We start from the raw sequence: 20,388 nt of genomic DNA, 5'->3' as shown, positions 1-20,388 counted from the left end.
AGCATTAGGAAATAATTTTTAAGGCAACTGAGTGCCTCCAATAATGTCCAGTTGGCTTTGTTTGTTCATTTTTCAGCATTTAGCCCTTTAAAAAAATTTTTATTTAGACAGGCTCCCCACTGGCAGGGAGCCTAAAGTGGGACTCCATCCCAGGACCCTGGACTTGACCAGGCCCTAAACTTGATTCCGGGACTCTGGGATCATGACCTGAGCCCAAGGCAGATGCTGAGCCACCCAGGTGCCCCCAACTTGTAGCACTCTTGAAGGAAAAATCCTGAAACAGTTCTAGGGGGGAGGTTGGGGACAGTTGAAGGTAACAATAGAAAGTAAATACAAATCTAATAATAATGGAGGAACTGAAATAAACTTTGTAGAGTACCCAGTTCAAAAGAATTCAAAAAAATTCAAAAAGATATAGCAACATAGCGTTATTTATTGTATCTCCTTGGCCTCAAGGGCAGCATTTTATTATACCATAACATAGTCACTGATTATTATTACCAAGGTAATATGCATGTAAACAACTTTAAAGTTCATAAAACATTTATAAACTGATTTTTACCTATTGTCTCAAATTGATTCTGACATTGACAATAACCCTCTGTAACAATTAAGGAGAGAATTATTGTCTCTAATTTGGACATAAGGAAGTAACTTACTTTTTAAGAAGATGGCAAGTTCAATTCTCTTGATTCCAGGTCCAGTTTGTAATAAAACAAAACAAAACAAAACAAAAACAAAACCTTGAGTCATTAAAGTTTAAATCTGTTGAGAACACCCTAAGGGGATGGAAACATCTGTAATATATTTGAGAAATTTTCCATTTAGAAATAAGTAAAAATCTTTGAACATTTTGCCAAATAAGTTTCAACTCTCTGGAAAATTCATTGTCACTCATTCATTGTCATTGTTTGTTGATGGCCTATGAGGTAAACACACCTGTGGGGTGCTGGGAAGAGGTGGAGGTGTGCTGCTTGGCCCCTGGCCTTCAGGAGTTGATCGTTGAAGGAAGAATATGAAGCACAAACCTGTTAGCAGAAGATAAGGGTCAGTAGCACTAACGGAACAAGTCCCCATAGTTAAGGACTGGAAGGGAGCCTGTGTCACTTCCAAGGTGGTAGTTGCCTTGTGACAAGTAGGTTTACACAGGGGACATGGAGAGATGTGTCTCGCACGTAGAGTGAAGCTTCAGGAAGATGGGGACAGGCTGGGGGCATCCATGGATGTAAAGTTCCCTTGTCTGCCTGAAGCATGGAGCGAGCCCAGGGCCATCTGAAATGGAAAAAAGAAAAAAAAAGGAAAATAATGCAAATGCATTCACTCAGTCAGCAGCTATGAACTGAGAGGCCAGGCTCTGGGCATTGGGAGTGAACAAAGTAGCCAAACTCCCTGCCTGCAAGAAGCTTATGTTCTAGTGGAAAGACAGATGAACACAGACATCAATAGATAATGCAGTATCAGACGCAGACAAATGCTAGGAAGGAAGAAACTAAGCAGTCGGAGGTAATAGACACTGGGTGGTGGCCGTCAGGCATGGATGCAGGTAGAAGTGTTCTTCTTTTACTTTTTATCGTTTTATATTTTTTGAAGATTTCATTTATTTAACTGAGAGGGAGAGAGCACGAGCAGGGGGAAGGGCAGAGGAGGGACAAGCAGACTGTCCGCTGAGTGGAGCCTGACATGAGGCTCGATCCCAGGACCCTGAGATCAGGACCCGAGCTGAAGACAGACGCTTCACCGATTGAGCCACTCAGCCTTCCCAACAGTGCGCCTGTGTTAGAGAGAGCCAAAAAGGAGAGTCTGAACGAGGAATGGTTCAAAGGTCACGGTAAAGTCAAAGAGTGAGATATGTGAATTCTCTGGGCCACAAACATCCCAAAGCTTATTCTGTTATCAGAAAAAAAAAAAAAAATTGGGATCCCATTTTGGTGAGAAACAGTTCTAAGTAATAAGCTGGGAAGTCACCTAGACCTTCCTCAACTTTGTCTTGTAGGATTCTGCAGCCCAGTCCCCGAACCCTGTTTCCTCCTTCTCTCTCATCATGTCTGCTCTCCTGGGCGGGGCAGAGTTCTAAGAACACGCACACACTGAGCTGGGCCCTGTCGTACCCCCAGATTCCTCTACAACTTTTGCCCCTTCCCTCCCCTGCTGCAGAATTACATACCCAAGCGTCGGCCAGTGGTGCCTTCTCTTCTTTGCCACCTTCCCCCCAACACACACCCGTTTCCAGCCAACCTCCCCACCCCACGGTGCCCCTCTAACTACACACAATGCCACCCTGAGGGGCCCCATTCAACCCTGTGCCTCTAGCACAGTGGAGGTTTCGCTCCTCTGCTTTATCAAATCATTTATCCAGGTTGACATGGAAAAAGAAAAAAAACCGAAAGAGAAAAAAAAAATCAAGGCGTGAGATTTAACTAGGATCTAATCATGGCAGTACTTGAATGTTGAGCCAAAGCACGGGTTGCAAATTCCAATGTGTGGCAGGACGAGGCATGAACACCAGAATATGAGGACGGGCTGTTGGACAGTAAGAGTCAAGCTTGTTATGTTCCCTTGAGAATAACACTTGCGTGGGGGCATTGTCCTTTAATGCACTAGGATCTAAACAAAACCACCAGACAGAGCATGAGAGAGTCCGTGGGGTCCCCCGTGGTCTCCACATGGGGACCTGCCTCTCTGTGTAAACAGGACGAAACCACAGGAAGGTCTGAAGCTGGGCGCGCCATGATCAAGCAGCAGCGTCAAGGATGAGTCGGGGGCTGGCACCAGACCAGTAAACTGCGGGGACCTGACCTTGAGGAGCCAGGGAGACCTGATTGAAGGCCATTGTGAGGAGTAATGAGGACCTAGACTACTTTAATGACTAGGGGAATTGTTTAAAATTTGAATAGAAAGAAATTGAAAGTGAAGAATCAAAAGGACTTCGTAACAAACTGGAGAGGGGCAGAATTAAAACAATTATATGGGCCTTTCACAGGGGACGGAGGAGGGCTTGAAGCAGGGGGAAGTCTCGTGCCTTTTGGACTAAAGCTCTTGTCCTAAGTCCCTCTATAGTTCGTCTATGCTCTAACGAACCAGCCAGTGTTGTAATCAGTAAGCATGAAAAGTTCCGGGTCCTACCAGAACTGAAAGTGAAATCAAAAGTGAATTCCCCTTCATTCAAATCTGCAACAGCGTGGATTAAGGTAACTCCTCAACACTTCTCTTCCATTTTTCTTAAGACTCAGAACTTTTCAGTGAGGATAATTACTGGAACTTAAGGTATAAAACTGCTGTATTGAGATCTTGTCATGTTAAGTGAGGCTCCGGGGAAAGGGGGTGGGGGAATCTGGCACTACATCCTGGGCATGTGTGTGAGGTTAAGGTTGGGACTTGATTTAAGAATCCTTCAGCTCAAAAAAAAAAAAAAAAAAAAGAATCCTTCAGCTCTACTGACTCACTCTCTCTTCGGAGATTTCTTAGCTTTTCCCAAACATTTCCTGCAATTCCCGTCTTGGATCCCATGGCGTTTTTTTCACTGCAGTTATAAAGGAAAGTCCCCCAGACTAAGGGTCAAGGGCTGTATTTTCGTCCCAATTTTGCTTGAAAATTCCCTTGTGATTTTGGGAAAATCACTTCCCCTCAATTTCTTCACCAGGACACCAAAGACATATTAGTTGGCTTTTCAAGTCCTTACTGATCTAAGGTTAAAGGCTATACGAATATGAGTAAATAGCAAGACCTTTCTCTCCAGTCTTACCAGTAAAATACAGCTTTCTTGGAGTGTGTCTGCTACAAGTAGGGACAGAAATAGTCCTTAATCTATGCCAGAGAATTCAAGTAATAGTAATCACAATAATAATTTAATATTTAACATTCATTATGTGCTTTGTATATACTAATTATGGCACTACGCCAAATTCTTCACATGAATTCTTTCTTTTTTTTTTTAATTTTATTTATTTATTTGAGAGAGAGACCACAGAGGCAGAGGGAGGAGCAGACTGCCCACTGAGCAGAGAGCCCAATGCGGGGCTGAGAGCATGACCTGAGCTGAAACCAAGTTAGATGCTCAACAGACTGACCACCTAGGCACCCCTAGCCATCATTTAATGCTTATCTGAAAAAGATGGAAGTGTCATCATCTTTTCAATTAAAAAATCTTCCCCAGCTTTATTGAAATATAACTGACATTATAACATTGTGTAAGTTTAAAGTATACAACACTTTGGGCTCCTGGGTGGCTCAGTTGGTTAAGCGTCTGCCTTTGGCTCAGGTCATGATCCCAAGGTCCTAGGATTGGAGCCCCGCATCAGGCTCTGCACTCACTGGGGAGTCTTCTTCTCTGTCTCTTTCTGTTGCTTGTCCTGCTTATACTCTCTCTGTCTCTGTCAAATAAATAAATAAATAAAATCTTAAAAAAAATAATGTGTACAACACCTTGATTTGATACATTTTTATATTGCAAAATGATTACCACCGTGGCATTAGCTAACACCTCCATCCCATCTCATAATCACCACTTCTTTTTAGTGGTGAGAAAGTCACGGACCTACTTTTTTGTGAGGACAGTGAGAATCTAGTCAACATTCAAGTGCAAGATACAGTACGATTATCTGTAATCACCATGCTGTATATTAGATCCCTAGAACTTGCTAAATCTTCTAATTGAAAGTTTGTACCCATTTCCTCCACCGCACAACTCCTGGGAGCTGCCACTCCACTGTGTTTCTCTGAGTTCAGCTATTTTAGATTCCACACAAACCTGGTACATAATATTTATTCATCTTTCTCTGCATGACTTATTGTACTTAGCATGATGTCCTCAAGTTCCATCCATGCTGTTGCAAACGGCAGGATTGCCTTCTTTTTCATGGCCAAATAACATCTCATTGCAGGTAAATGTACCACATCACTTTTATTTGTTCATCTATTGATGGCACCTTAAGTTGTTTCCTTATCTTGGCTTTGAAATCTTATTTTACCATTCTTTTTTGTTGTCGTCGTCCCTTTAACAATACATGCTTGTCTGCCATAATATAACAAATTGGAGAATTAAAGCAACTGTTTGGATAATTAATTCTGAAGGGCCTGCTAATAAAAAAAAAAGGGGGGGAAAGGAGACTGTTCATGGACTGTGTTGGAGCTGGGAGGAGGTAAGTAGAAGCAGGTGGCTGGGTGGGAGTCAGAGTTGAATCACCTAAACTAACAATATTGTTTGTCCTCATTTTATATTTTGTGATTTTCCCTTCTAATAAGGATAAATGATCTTAGTTCTATTTAGAGGCAGTGAATTCAGTTTGATTTAATTGCACTTTCAAAGGTAGCCTAAGATGAAGAACACCAAAACAACTTTTAAGTATTCTCATTAAGAATATTATAAACTCAAATTTTATTTCTTTAGCTTTTGATATATTGGAAATATACGTTGACCAGCATCCTTTCCAACAACAGCCATAGAATAAGGCCATTCAGATAATTTTATTCGAGAGAGGTGAAGTTCAATGCCACTAATAATTAAAACTGGTATGCAAAGAATATAGATTTGTGACTCAAGACAAAATAGAGACCACCTGTGCAGCTAATTTTCAGGTGTCCAGGATACAGCCAGAACGGTGTAGCCAAACATTAAAAACATTTACCACTCAATGAATTTACATACCTGCCTGAAGTTCATTGCATAGGAATGCAGAGGGAATTCTACACATACAATTTTAAGGCATAGTCCTTTCATTTGGCCTCCACAGGATTTTTAGTAATAATCAAATGATAGCTCAATTTCTACTTCATTTTGTGGTTATTTGGCTTCTTTCTATGAAAGCAGGTTTTCTCCATTCACATACTTTTTTTTAAAGAGTAATTTATTAATTGAACTCATTTTCTACATGCTATGAATTTTTTTTTCCTTCTAGGTCAAATCCGTTTATTGAAACGTATCGTTCAGATCCTGTGTGATATAACTGGAGCGAGTACAGTGCTATAGAGAATTAAGAGACTTCGTCTGGATATTAATTTGTCTTCTAGAGAACAGATTTAGTATCCATTCTTCTGCAATGGCCAATCCATGCAGAAAACTGATATTTAATATTTACATAGGATTTTACTGCTCAGCCATTATGGCCAAGATATGCATTTGTTCTCAATTTTCAACATCATCTATTGATCCATTCAATAAGGACCCTGGGGATTTCCCCATAGCCACCAATGGGGAACCATTTCCTTGGAACGAGCTAAGGCTTCCCAGGGTGGTCATTCCTCTCCACTATGACCTTTTGGTCCATCCAAATCTTACCTCCCTGGACTTTGTTGGTTCTGAGAAGATTGAAGTCTTGGTCAGAGATGCCACCCAATTCATCATCTTGCACAGCAAAGACCTTGAAATCATGAATGTCATCCTTCAGTCAGAGGAAGATTTGAGATACAGGAAACCAGGAAAAAGGCTGAATGTTTTGAGTTATCCTGCTCATCAACAAATTGCACTGTTGGTTCCAGAGGCACTAATGGCTGATTTGAGATACTCTGTGGCTATCGACTTCCAGGCCAACTTAGCCAATGGTTTTCAAGGGTTTTATAAAAGCACATACAGAACTCATGGTGGTAAAACAAGGTAGGACATCGCTCTAGCTGATTAGTCTCTTATGATAATTTCCTTATGGGTTACAGCTCTTTGCCAAGGAGCACGTTTCAGCAGTCATTTTTGAAAAGGTCCATAAACCATGGAAACTTGGAAGAAGCAGCAGCTCTGCTGTTTCTTAAGGAAATATCAGTGAAGATGAGAACACAGAATGCTGAGGCATAAACAGCTAGAGGGAGAATGACTAGGAGGAGAGACCAGTATGTGACTGTGTTGAGACAGATATGTTGGTTTGCTGGGGGAAGGATGGTCATGGCACAGAAAGCTGAAATAGGGAAGGCTTCTCAAAGGAGGTGAGTCTTGACCTGAGACCAGAAAGAGCCACAAGTGAGGTTTGGTTTGAAAGAAAGGAAGTGAGAGTGTGTGTACATTCCCCAAGAAATGGCATGACTCAAATCTAGAAGGCAGGATCAAGTGTGTTTGCAGAATTGAGAAATATAGTCAATTTCATGAGCTCCCATTTATTGAGCATATGCCATGTGCCAGGCACTGTTCTAGGCATTGAATGTAGAGTGGTGAGATTTGTAGGAAGAGACAACCAGAACAAGAAAGTAAATTAAATGGACAAGGTAAATGATAAATGCTAAGGAGGAAATAAATTGAGGTGCTGTAATAGAAAGAAAGTGTAGCTGGGGATTGGAACTCATTGATCTAAGTGGTCAGAAGAGTCCTTGTCAAGGAGATGCATTTAAATTGAGAATAATGTTTTATTTTTGTTTTTGTTTTTTCCAAAAAGGAGAAAATCATGAGGACATCTTTGGGTAGAGTATCTCCAGACAAAGGAACAGCAGGTGCAAAGGTTCTGAGGTTGGACTGACTGACCAGCATGGCTTAAGGACACTGACAAAGGAGAGAAGTAGAGTAGAAAGGGGTCAGATCAGGCAAAGACTTTGAGCCACTTGTAGGGAGTTTAGGCTTTTCCTCCAGTGCAGTGGGAATTCATCAGGAGATTATGATCTGATGTATGCTCCATAAAGCTCAAGTGTATGTTGTGAGTATGATACAGAGAGGGGGACACAGGGGAGAGTAATTATTTAAGGAGGTCGTTGCAGTGGTGTGGGCAAGAAATGAGTGGGTCTTGGACCAAGCTAGTGGCAGTGCTTATGGAGAAAAGTGATTGAATTTGCCATTTGTTTTGGATAGTAAAACAGACAGAATTTTCTGACAGTTACATGAAATTAGAAGAAAAGGAAGCATCAGTGATCCATGGAGTGGCTGCTTTGGTTGTCCAGGGCCAGGGTCCATCTGGAAGGGTTTTGGTGCTTTCCCACCTTTGATCAGCTACACTCCACTGCCAGTTAGAGAGACCCAAATGCACTGGTTTAAGCACATAGTGGCCCACTATTTTCTCCTGCAGCAAGACGTCCAGAAACAGGACAGGACAGGTTTGCCACAGCACTCTCCAGTGCTATCCAGGACCCAGGTTGCTTCTATCTTTCTGCTTAGAGCTCTTGGCATATGGCTTTCCTCCTAATACAAAATGATTTCCGCACCTCTAGGCATTAAGTCCACATTGTGGCAGGAAGAAAGGGGAAGTGAGGGGAGAGAAAAAGGCAAAAAGAAACATTCCAGCTGAGTATTTTACAAAGTTTTCCCACCCAATGACTTCAATCAGGATAGAATGAGTTTTGTTGCCCCAAGTGGTAGCAAGGGACTCTGAAGAGGTGATTTTTAAAATTGGAGACATTTTCTTCTTGAGTAAAATCAGGATTCCACTGGAATTGAAGAATAGCAATGAATAGGGAACCTTACCAATGTCTGCTACATGTCTCTTCTTTCCCATCTTCTGTGCTCACCGCCCTCTGAGGACTCATATGCCCCCCATGCACACAGTCCCCAGTGGTTCACGTACGAGAGCCCTTCCCCAAGCTCATGTCTTTGCTCCTCGCCTTGGGACACTTTCCTCATTGCAGCCTCAGTTGTTATGGATCTTGTTCTCAGCCAGCATAGTAATAGGGAATTTATCATCAAATTCTCACTAAGGCAACATGTGACCAGTGATGGCTTTTTTCATTTTTTCAAGTGACAAGGACTTCACCACAAGGACATACTTTTTAAGGGTATCGTTTTGGAAGATGTGGGAAACTAGAGTGGGAGATGATGATGATGATGATGATGATTATTATTAATTTTTTTTTTAAGTAGAGCCAGAGGACTTTTCAACATGTCTCCCATAACTAACTTCAGGCTATTTCTTCTTATAATTAATTAGTTCTCTTCATCCTCAGTCACATAGTAGATCTAACATATAAGATGATTTTCAGCACAGTGTCAATAGACTCATGGATCTCTCTCTCTCTCTCTCTCTCTCACACACACACACACACACACACACAACTTCAAATATAAAAATAATCCAGTCAACAATAGTTCTTTGAGAAGTAAGAAGTCACTACTTTACAAGCAGAGCTAAAATTAATTGTGCAAGTACCAGAAAAAAAAATTAAACTTTTTCCTTTCCCACTGTAGACTTACTATAAACAAAATTTCACATTTGTGAAAATTATTCCAGGCATGTGGAATTCCTTTATACTTGTAGTAGCTGCTACCAAATAAAGCCTGAAGTTCCAAGCAAATCAAATTGTTTCAATCCCTAGCCCCATTTTCCAATCTATGTTATAGAAACAAAGTAAATTGAGGCACAATTATCCTGGCAACCCCTCTTCCCCCCTCCCCCTGCCAGCCCTTCTCATCCTTTATCTGACCCTAGAGATGTTTTATTCTCCCTCCTTCTCCAATAAAATTTGCATTCCAGCTCTGTTTCTTTCTTTCTTTTTTTAAGATTTATATGTTTATTTATTTGACAGACAGAGATCACAAGTAGGAAGAGAGGCAGGCAGAGAAAGAGAGGAGGAAGCAGGACGCGCTCAGAGCCCCATTCGGGGCTCAATCCCAGGGCCCTGGGATCATGACCTGAGCCAAAGGCAGAGGCTTTAACCCCTTGAGCCACCCAGGCGCCCCTCCAGCTCTGTTTCTGAATTGAAGCGTTAAGTCCAAAGAATAAATCTGTAATTATACAATTTCAGACATTATCCAGGTGATAGGGTATAGAGATTTGTCAGAATATCTATGTACCTATTATAGTCTGAGGGCTAGAGCTACTTTGTCAGCAAGCAGAGAAAGCTAGAAGTTCCTGGGAGTTAGGCTCCGCACGGGGTACAAACTATAAAATCCCAGCTCCTTGCCTCTAGTAGGGGAAATCTTAAAGATGTAGTTTCCATTCGAGAGCTCCCCAGAGATCAGACTGACACTGGATCCAGCCTGGCTTTTTCTTCTATCCTATCCTGCTTCCTTCACTCTTTACCTACCTCCTTAACATCTCCTGGAGGCATATTTTTAATGAAGCAGGGTCTGCTTTCTGAGAACACAACCTAAGGTATCACTCACATTCACAATTATTCAAATCTCCAACTGAAGCCCTATCCTTAGAGATGGTACCTTACTACTCATATCCTCATCAGTTTCGGCATCAGGTTGACTGGACATGCCTATCTCATTTAGTAGCTAAGGAACTGGTATGCTTCCTCGAATTTTCTGAGTCTTAATATCCTTGCCTACCATGAGTATGAAGGAAGTCATATAAGCAGAGCACCCAGCACTGTTTATAATTCACGATTGGCAGCTAGTAAACAGAATTTACCCCTGTTTTATTTTAAAAAGACAGCCTAGATTCATTAAGATTATAGTTTGAGAAGTCAAATATATCACCTCTGGATTTGATAAGCTGTGTTCTGAAGGTATAGTTCATTTCTTTTCTTGCTTTCACTTGTAAAATTCTGGCCGGTGGGTTCTTCATTTCAGAATAATTGCAGTAACGGATTTTGAGCCAACTGAAGCCCGGATGGCTTTCCCTTGCTTTGATGAGCCATCATTTAAAGCCAACTTTTCCATCAAGATAAGAAGAGAAAGTGGACACGTTGCACTCTCCAACATGCCAAAGGTATTGTCACTTGCAGAAACTTCGGGGGAATCATTCTCAAGTTGAGCCTCGGTCTTTATTATATTTTGTTTCAAATATTTTTTTGTTTTCAAGATTGAAGCCATTAATTTGTTTTCTCCATCTACGTATTATATAATAACCCCAATCCTGCTAGATTTTAACATCATTCTGTGTGGGGCATTGTTATACCAGAAGTTTTAAAAAAAGTGATTTATATTTGATTCATATTCATATGGAAACAATGTTCTTTTTCAATCTGTATTACTTGGCCAATGATGAAATTCAAAGCCACCCAGAGTAGTGCTTCTCAAACTTTAATGTTGAGATGAATCATCTGAGGATCTTGTTAAAATATAGATTCTGGGGGCGCCTGGGTGGCTCAGTGGGTTAAGCCGCTGCCTTCGGCTCAGGTCATGATCTCAGGGTCCTGGGATCGAGTCCCGCATCGGGCCCTCTGCTCGGCGGGGAGCCTGCTTCCCTCTCTCTCTCTCTGCCTGCCTCTCTATCTAACTTGTGATCTCTCTCTGTCGAATAAACAAATAAAATCTTTAAAAAAAAATTTAGATTCTGATTCGGCTTGGCACTGGTGAGGCTCAAAGTTCTGCCTTTTTAATGATCTCCCAGGTGATACCATCGCTGCTGGTCCAGACTTCACATTTAGAGTGGGAAGGATCTAGAGAACCCTGCCTGGGCTCCTCCCTGGAAATTCTGCTCCAGTGGTCTCTGATGAAACTTAGAAACCCTTTTTTTTTTTTTTTAATTCCATGGGTATTTCTTGAAATTATCTATGAAAATCATGTATGGTAGTTATACACCTTTTTTCTTTTTAACTGAAAGAGATATTTGAACGCTTTATTTGCGCTCAAAATTCGGAGACTGAAAGATACAGCTGACTGCGGGCCTCATTTGATATTTCCTGGCTAATGATGTGCTTGCTGTTTGTGATGTTTGACAAAATATAAAATAGTTCACAATTGCTGCTTGGAAAGTGAGACAAAAATAGAGGCTCTTCTGATCGTGTTTCAGCAAAAATGAGCAGTCCAGAAGGCAGCCGGGCCATCATAAGCCAGCAAGGGGCCCTACCCCAGTTTTCTCTCTGCCCTCCACAGTGATCAGCCTCTATGCCTGAAGGGGAGAAATGAGTCGATAACACAAGACACTGAATTTCCCTAGATTTTTGTTTCATGCTGGTAAAAAAGGTATTTGCTCAGATAGACTGGCAGAACAGATCAAGGGGAAAAGTGACAATACTCCATGTGACACATATCCTAGTTTTCCCCTGATCATCCAGACAGCAATTTAATTAGCCTACTCATTTCCGGGTAAAAATGATTGTGTACTTGAACTCCAAGTCTGCTTTCTAACTGTACTTCATTTAAGGGCAGTTCAGTCTCTTTCCCAGCAGCTTTTTATTAATGTCATTTTTCACGTGAGTAATCATGGAAGGTAAAGTAAAAATATAATCATTTTCAAGCCTTTTCATTAAAATGTGATGCAAACATAATTGCCATTTCATTATATTAGAACTTAAATTTTTTTTTATCCTTAGAAACCTCCAGCAACTTCTCCTATTTAAGACAAATAAGTGCATGTTTCAAAAATATTTTATACCATCCTTGAATATTTGCATTGTCTCAATTGATTTGTCCAGTTGCCTGGATGGATCATGACTTTTCCAACAAATACTGGCTTCACTTTCTGCTTCTCACTGACATGCCCAACCCAGGTTTTTGTGGTTGGCCAAAAAAAGACAACTGAAGTCATGCTACAATCTTACTCTCTGGACAATCACTGCAGCAGTTAATCTGGTTTATGGATTAGTGAGAAGAAGCAACACACACTGAGCTCTCAAACTGCTTAGCTGAGAATACAAGATTTAAGGGAATTGAGGTAGCCAGCCATGTCCTAGTGGGGGCAGCATATCATTGGAGGGTCTCTTTGTCCCCTTCTTTCCTCAAAGGAACATACACCTGCTGATGATACTTGCTGTGTATGGAAAGTCTGGCCAACAGTGAGAAACAGCTAAATCTTTGTCTAGTAACAAATGTTCTGTACTTGGAGATGACATCATCATCCTGCAAGAACGTACACGAACACCCCATGCACTTCCATTTAAGGCAATGTTAATCTACATGGTTCACTCCAGGTTCCAGAACAAAACTGAGCCTCCATGGGCTGTATCTTCATCTGGGGGAAGAAATCAGAGGGAACGCCCATCCATCTCCTAACCACTCCTGCCACCAGTGTCTCCTGTCAGAGACTGTCGTCTCCCCAGTGTCCCACAACCTTCCTCCTTCTCCCCTCCTGCTTCTAACACACTTGACTAAATGGTTTTTTACTGAGTTTGGTCATAAGACTGCAGTCATAACGCCCTCTCCCTGGCCTCTCCCATAATCCTCATGTCTGGTAGAAGTATGTGCTCATAGCATTCTCATTGAATCAGATCCCAAAAAAAGAGATTGTTGTTCTACAAAGTTAACTTGCAGGAGGTACATATATCGCAGTCCTATATATAGTGCTACCTTTAGTAAAGTATTTGGTCAGTGTCTGCTGCTTTCTTAAAACTTAGGACCTCATTTTTTTTAATGTTTTTTTTTTTAAATATTTTATTTATTTGACAGAGAGAAATCACAACTAGGCAGAGAGCAGGCTGAGAGAGAGGAGGAAGCAGGCTCCCCGCGGAGCAGAGAGCCCGATGCGGGGCTCGATCCCAGGACCCTGAGATCATGACCTGAGCCGAAGGCAGAGGCTTTAACCCACTGAGCCACCCAGGCGCCCCGTAGGACCTCATTTTTTAAATGGAATTCTGTAGACTCGAATGCTAGTAGAGTTAAATAACATAAACATTTGTCACTTAAGTAGGCTAGGCAGTTTCTGGTAATACTTCAAGGCATTTTCTCTTGCCAAAGCAAACTGAAATCTTATCCAAATAGATAAAACAGGCTTGACAAGCCCTGGTTAGTGCTGTCGCAAGCCTGATCCCTTGAAAGGGATGCTGGGAGAGGAAAGCCAGTCTAAGAGCAGTTACCAATTTAAAGAAAATGGTATTTTCAGATATTTGGATCTGTGTCCGTTCAGTATTTTGAGGCATTGTACCATGGTGGAGACCATCTCTGGGACAAGCTATCCTGAACAATTAAAGATAGAGATTGGCAATTACTCAGTGAACTTGATAGATGTGGCTGACCCGTCTGTAGGCTTAAAACTTCTTATTTCTTCCATAGATAGGCAGAAGCTTAAATTACTAATGACCTCCTTGGCCTGCCTGCTTTCATTGCTGAATCAATGAAGCAAAGATAAAATAAGACTATGACTCAAGCTGTCACACAGCGAGTGAAGGAATGAGCAATGTCTTTGGAGTCACACGGTCACATCCACATCTTGGTCTTCCTGTGGAACTAGCCATGTGATCTTGGGCAATTCAGTTAACATTTCTGAGACTCTGTTTCCTCACCTGTGAAATAGCACCTACCTCACACAGAAATAAGAGGACTAAAAGATAATGAAAAGTATCTCACACAATTTTGCATCCCATTTCCTTCTGCAACAGAGATCTATTATATAACAAACAAAGGGTAAAGGAGACATTTTTTGATATTTTTGCTTAGAAGTGCAGAACTTTGATTTATGCCGGTGTTGGAGATTACTGCATTTCAAGAAAGTAGAAACCCCTAAAATGTTTTTATGCTTTCAAGCAACAAAATAAGATTTGGCATCATTTTGGGTCCCTAAAGTGGTACATGATGTCTTAGAGGAAGTCCAGGGGTAAGAGAAAAATGGGGAGTAGAGGTCATAGAATGTGATGGGCCGTTGATCTTCAAGTCCTTCAAAGTGGCAGGACCTTCCTCTAACTCACCGGCTTAAGTCATAGGTATTGTTGTAAAATACTCCAATTTTCAAATGCTGTTTTTTTCCCCTTCCTGTAGGTAAAGACAATTGAACTTGAAGAAGGCCTCTTAGAAGATCATTTTGAAACTACTGTAAAAATGAGTACATACCTTGTAGCCTACATAGTTTGTGATTTCAACTCTGTGAGTGGCACCACCTCGTCAGGGGTCAAGGTGAGACTGAGTTCTAATTTCATATACAGTCCTGAGAGCAAAGAGCTTTTGTTTTCTTATGCTTTTTATCATGCTTATTTCATAAAATAGGCAAAAAATAAAATAAATTACTCATAAATCCCATCATCAAGATAGAATTACTGATAATATTAGTGTAAGTTTTCCAAACATTTTCCATATGTATGGCAGTCTATGAGAGTATATACAATAATTGTGTATACTCATTGTTTTTACAAAATAATGTTTAAGATTATTTAACTCTACTTTCACCATAATATGCCCTAAGAACTGAATGCCATTAAAATTTTCTATAATACTTTTATAATATATTTTATGGAACTTTCTATAATATTATGTTAGCAATTGCTTAGTGTTACACTGCATGGAAGTACCAAAAAAAATTTTAGTCAGCATCTTATTTTAGGATGTTCACATTGTTTCTGATTGTTTTCTATAACTTTTTTCCTTCAATGAGAGGTAGACTTCAAATTTTTAGAGTCTTCGTTATTTGTAAAAACTTACAATACCCACTGGGTATCTTACAGAGTTTTGCAAATATCAGTAGAGACACCATCATCATCATCATCATCTGCTTACCCCGAAGAACTAAATATGAGTCAAAGAACCAAAGAACCAAAAAACATTCAAAGAACCGTAAAATAATTCTAATGAAAACAGCTATTAAATGACTATTTAAATTTATATACACATTATACTTACAGATACATAGATACATGTTGTGAGCAATGCATCTAGATATGTAACACAGCAGTTCTACACTCAGATTCTGCATAGATAATAGACATATGGGAGGTCATGGCACATAACTTCAGGAGGGTGGGTTCCGGTCAGCTTCCTGTTTCACATCCCTGCTCTGCAATTCTTTAGCTGGGTGACTTGGAGAAAGTTACTTAATTTCCATAAGGTTGTTGAGAAGATTCAATTAGATTTCGTATGTACACATTTAGCACTGTGCCTGATAAGCCATCAAAAGATGGTAACTATTAATATATTTGTATAAAAGTTCTGAGGGACTTTAGGTAATTCAGAGCATGAAAGCACACCTTAAAATGAAAGTAACACCATACCTGAAACCCAATAAAAGTGGAATGACATTTAATTTTTTCCACTCAGTGGTTATTTACTTGAGGGGGAGTAAAGGAACATATCTGGGGATTTTTGAGTTTAAAGTCTACTAGATGGAAAGGTGGATCCAATAAGTTCTTGAAGGCTTTCCCAACTCATATACCTACATTTTATTTGACATGTGCTGGTAGACACAATTCTGGAAAGCTAGCACTCAAGTGCTAGAATGCATGATAGTGATGAGTTCAAGTGGGCTCTCATGATATAGTGAGTTAATATAGTTTGAATTTACAGATTAGCACCTAGGGAATGGAATATGATAGGAGACACAAGATTGCTTATAATTTTTAAGACTGACTTTTGTGTAAAACTTTATGGAACATCCTATCCCCATCAGAAACATGCTAATTCTATTACAATAATTTCATGAAAAATTCAGTCTACCTTTCTTTGAGTGAGGATTGTTAGGAATGGGATTGTGCCAAGGATTTGTGACATTCAAAGACCACTTCTTCTGATCAACATTTCCAGGTGTCCGTCTATGCATCCCCAGAAAAATGGAGTCAAACCCATTATGCTTTGGAGGCATCATTAAAGCTACTTGATTTTTATGAAAATTACTTTGATATCAACTATCCACTCCCCAAACTGGGTAGGTTCAAATTCTATGTCATTGTATTTATTTTTCTTATAGACCTTGCTTTGATTTCTTTTTTTGTCTTTATGTGTGATTTAAATGAGTACTGAAGAGGTTCAGTTAGCCCAGGAAGCAATAATTTGTACCTCAGAGATGGTTCTTGAGTGTAGAAAAGTATTTATGAGAAGTCTGAGTAGTGTGCATCATTTATTCTTTTATCTGGTTCATATTAAAATAGCTGTATCACATGTTAGATTTAATTGGATGAATTTTCCAGAACATACAACTTTTTTCCATGCTGTATTTGTACAAGACCAGCAGTCTTTTATAAAATTTGCCAAAGATTTATGTAAATAGCTAGAAATTGTCCCTCTATCTGTTTATAGTGCATTTGAAGTTGAAAGATAAGAATGTGGCACAGATTTAAAAATAAAAGAAGACTTGGAGGAAGTAGATAATTTGAATGTGGTAGTAACAGATCTTTACATAGGAAAATACAAATAGTCTATCCTGGTTTTGATTTTCTATCTTAAGAAAAACACATTAAACCATAGCTTTGGTTTCATAACATATAGGTTGGTTTTCAGAATTTCTGACAGTGACAAACATTTTTTTCCCTTGAGAAAATTAAGACATACTCCTTATCATGTCTTTGTTTCTCTTTACCCTCCAAATCTGTGCCATTTTTCCTTAGAGGAGGTAAAAGGACCATCAAAAGACTTTCCCGGGGCCTTATTCTTATTGTTCTTGAGTCTCAGTGCTTTATTATACTGCAGGTTCTATCTGTTTTTTAGCATAGATATACTAAATTTGCCCATAATCCATTGTTGTCTCTATGTCAAAAGCCAAGGAAAGATCCAATAACAACCATCAACAACCTTACCTTGTTCTTGAACAATGCAACCTTGAAGATCATATGAAATTGAAATGTACTTTTTAAAAAAGATTTTAGTCATTTATTTGAGAGAAAGAGAGAGAGAGAGAGAGAGCGAGAGAGCACACGCACAGGAGCCCAAGCAGGGAGAGGCAGAGGGAAAGAGGAAGGAAGAAGCAGACTCCCTAATGAGCAGGGAGCCCCATGCAATGTGGGGCTCCATCCCAGGACCCTACGATCATGACCTGAGCTGAAGGTGGATTCTTAACCCACTGAGCCACCCAGGTGCCCCTGTGAAATGTATTTGTAAAATAACTGAAAAGAAAGATGCAGTTTAGGAAAAATTAAACCAGAAACAAATATCTCTAATGATTATTGGAGATAATCCAACAGGATAAAATCATCAGTGCAATTTATAAAAAAAATTAATCCCACATTTGAAGTTCTAATGAATACTAATCTTTATTAGTGCTAATTTACTTTAGATTGTCTTATTTATTTATTTTTATCCACTAGAATTAACCAGTATTAATTCCAGACAATGTAATCGCAAGGCAAGTGACTTGGTTCATTTCAACTTAAAAAATTACCTTCTTTTTAGTCAAACCATATTTCTTCCAAAATGGTCTAGCAGAATAAAAAGTAAAAATTCCAAGATTAAATATTAGTCAGAAATTTTCTCACCTACATGATATCAATGGCAATGGGTATACATACACACACACACACACATACACACACACACACACAGATAGAATATGTTAATATACATTATACCTGAGTTGCTTAAAGATGATTAAATTTCACTTTTTCCCTCAAGACTTTGTCAAGAGGTAGAGAAAATATTAATGTTGAAAAGGAAATTGAGGTCAGAAATAATTGATGCCTACAGCTTTTTTCCTCTACTGCCTTAGAAAGGACACTTGCTCATAATAGAGACCACACATTCTTGAAAAAGTAATTGAAATATTGACAAAAGAGATTGCTCCTAAAAGATGTTTTCCTAAAATTAAAATCCCATATCATTCTGTTTTTTACAGAAATGAGTTCATTATATGTTCTGATGAATCTCAAATATACTAAAATTATTTGATACCTTTCAAAGTTTATGAATACAATATGAGTATTTCTAAAGAAATCATTTTCTTAGCACCAATGCACCCAAGGTATTTGCCGAGTTTAGCACGCTTAGAAACAAGTGGGTGAATGTTAACAGGTTACTTCAGCTACAACCAAAACTGTATTGATAGAATTAATGCTGCTTAATAATGGGTATCGATTATATTCAGTGCATCTGCAAGACCCCAGGTCAATGTTGCAATAGTCTTTATGTTTTCGGAAAGTCTGCTTATACATGAAAGTATCACAGCGTATTCGAGGGGGAAGCAAATCCCATTTCTGATGCAGAAGCCATAATGATCAAATATGTTTGTTCTTATTTCTTAGATCTAATTGCCATTCCTGACTTTGAGTCTGGAGCCATGGAAAATTGGGGCCTCATCACATATAAAGAGACGTCGCTGCTCTTTGATACTAACACTTCTTCTGCTTCTGATCAACTATGGGTCACCAAAGTCATAGCCCATGAATTAGCCCACCAGGTACCTAACACTCATGACATTCTCTTAGCATCAGTCCAAAAGGCATTGTACAGGACACCAGCAGGCTTCCTGAAACAACACAAACTCATATCATTTTACCCTTAGAGGGGAACTTGGAGACTTTCGAACCAAACACAGTATGTTAAGTAGCAGAGATCTCAATCTCTAGACTATGAGACTCACACAGGTGTGTTATCACAAGAGATGTGATCACTGTATCCTTTAAAACTCTTCAAGGCAAAGCCTTCCTATGTATTTTAGTAGAGAAGTTATGGATTATGGAGATACATAGGAGGCATAATTGGAAACCCTACGAGGAGAGGTTTCTATTAAAAATAGTTTTCCTTATACCCCCTAATCCAGGGCAAAATCAATCTCCCTTCAGTTGAAAGATGTCACTATATGGCCATAGCGAGGACTTCAAGTTCAAGTACTCATGGGTGGCTGACCCTAGACACATTACCTAACTCCAGACTTCAGTGTCTTCGTCTATAAAATTAAATTAATAGTAGTTCCTGCTTCTTGAAACTGCTGTGAAGAATTACAGATAAGTGCCTTTGCCTGTCACACTCAATAAGTGTGAGTTATTAGTGACAGCAGCAACGATCTCTGCTTCTGCTCCCATTTCTTGCAGGCTAATATTTCCAAGGCCCATCTATCAACACTGTGTTAGATGCAAATTTGGAACCGTAAAACGAACTCTGTAGATATCAGAGACTATTTCTGCTCTATTTCATTTCTGAAAATTCCTAGTAACACAGTGACTTATTAAGGGCCCCAGAAATTCTCTTTCACCATGGGGACAACTATCATGTTATTGTATTTATTAGAAGCTAGTAACATCTTGTTTTTCAATTTTAACTTTATCCTTTATGATTACTGTAATAATGAGTTGGATTTCATTTAAGCAGTCAACTAAGTACCCAATTACATAAGAACCATGCTCAGCGCCGTAATCGAAGCACATATGTGTGGCTTCCTCTGGTTTAGAATCTCCCCACTGGCCCATCTTAGGGCTTTTGATCATTAGTCACTGGTAGCTCTAAAGCATTTGACTGAATCTGGGGATTTCTAATCTTTCTACTGAATGTTCCTAGGGAAATGGTTGGAGAACTCTACCTCTGAGGCTGCTCTGGCCTTCACTTTTGCAGCTTCTCTTTCACAGAGATACACAATCCAAGGCTGAAGGGGCAGGCAGCAGTGGAATTTTTGTCTCGACTCTTTTGTCTCCCCCATTGATCTCCCTATGACCCATTCACTCCGACAAAGACTCCCGGTGACAACTGAGTGAGCCAAGTGTCCATAGCATAGCATACCGGGGGCCCAAGATGAAGCCCTTCTCCACCTCTCCAGCCTCATCTCTTACCCACACCGTAAGCTTTGGCCATCCTAGACTATTTTCCATTTCCCAATGTGCCAGGTTGTGCCGCTCCTCTATGCTTTTGCTCTTGCTATTTAATCTGCCTAGAGCACACACTATTCTCAACATACCTGAGACCCCTTGTAAGAGGCAGGAAATGAATCATTTACTAACTTACACACTCTCCCCAAAAGAACTTATTTTTAACTCCTG

General features: G+C 39.8%; 1 protein-coding gene across 3 annotated transcripts in view; it reads left to right on the top strand.

Annotated features, from left to right (window-relative positions):
• The first annotated feature begins 2,769 nt into the window (after positions 1–2,769).
• The window catches only part of ERAP2 (endoplasmic reticulum aminopeptidase 2), a 39,229-nt gene continuing 21,610 nt past the window's right edge, over positions 2,770–20,388 (top strand). The window contains exons 1-7 of one of the 3 annotated variants that reach the window (XM_046000908.1): positions 2,770–3,188; positions 4,798–4,880; positions 5,895–6,589; positions 10,418–10,556; positions 14,483–14,617; positions 16,235–16,355; positions 18,661–18,815. In XM_046000908.1, coding sequence (XP_045856864.1) covers positions 6,036–6,589; positions 10,418–10,556; positions 14,483–14,617; positions 16,235–16,355; positions 18,661–18,815 — 1,104 coding nt within the window. In that variant the 5' untranslated portion in view covers positions 2,770–3,188; positions 4,798–4,880; positions 5,895–6,035. Of the gene's footprint in view, positions 3,189–4,797; positions 4,881–5,012; positions 5,139–5,894; positions 6,590–10,417; positions 10,557–14,482; positions 14,618–16,234; positions 16,356–18,660; positions 18,816–20,388 lie in introns of those variants that run through there. The other 2 variants (XM_046000909.1, XM_046000907.1) reach the window with 2 other exon arrangements.

This window comes from Meles meles, chromosome 3, assembly GCF_922984935.1.
Source record: "Meles meles chromosome 3, mMelMel3.1 paternal haplotype, whole genome shotgun sequence".
Lineage (NCBI taxonomy): Eukaryota > Metazoa > Chordata > Mammalia > Carnivora > Mustelidae > Meles > Meles meles.
This window is presented reverse-complemented; position numbering and strand designations above follow the sequence as displayed.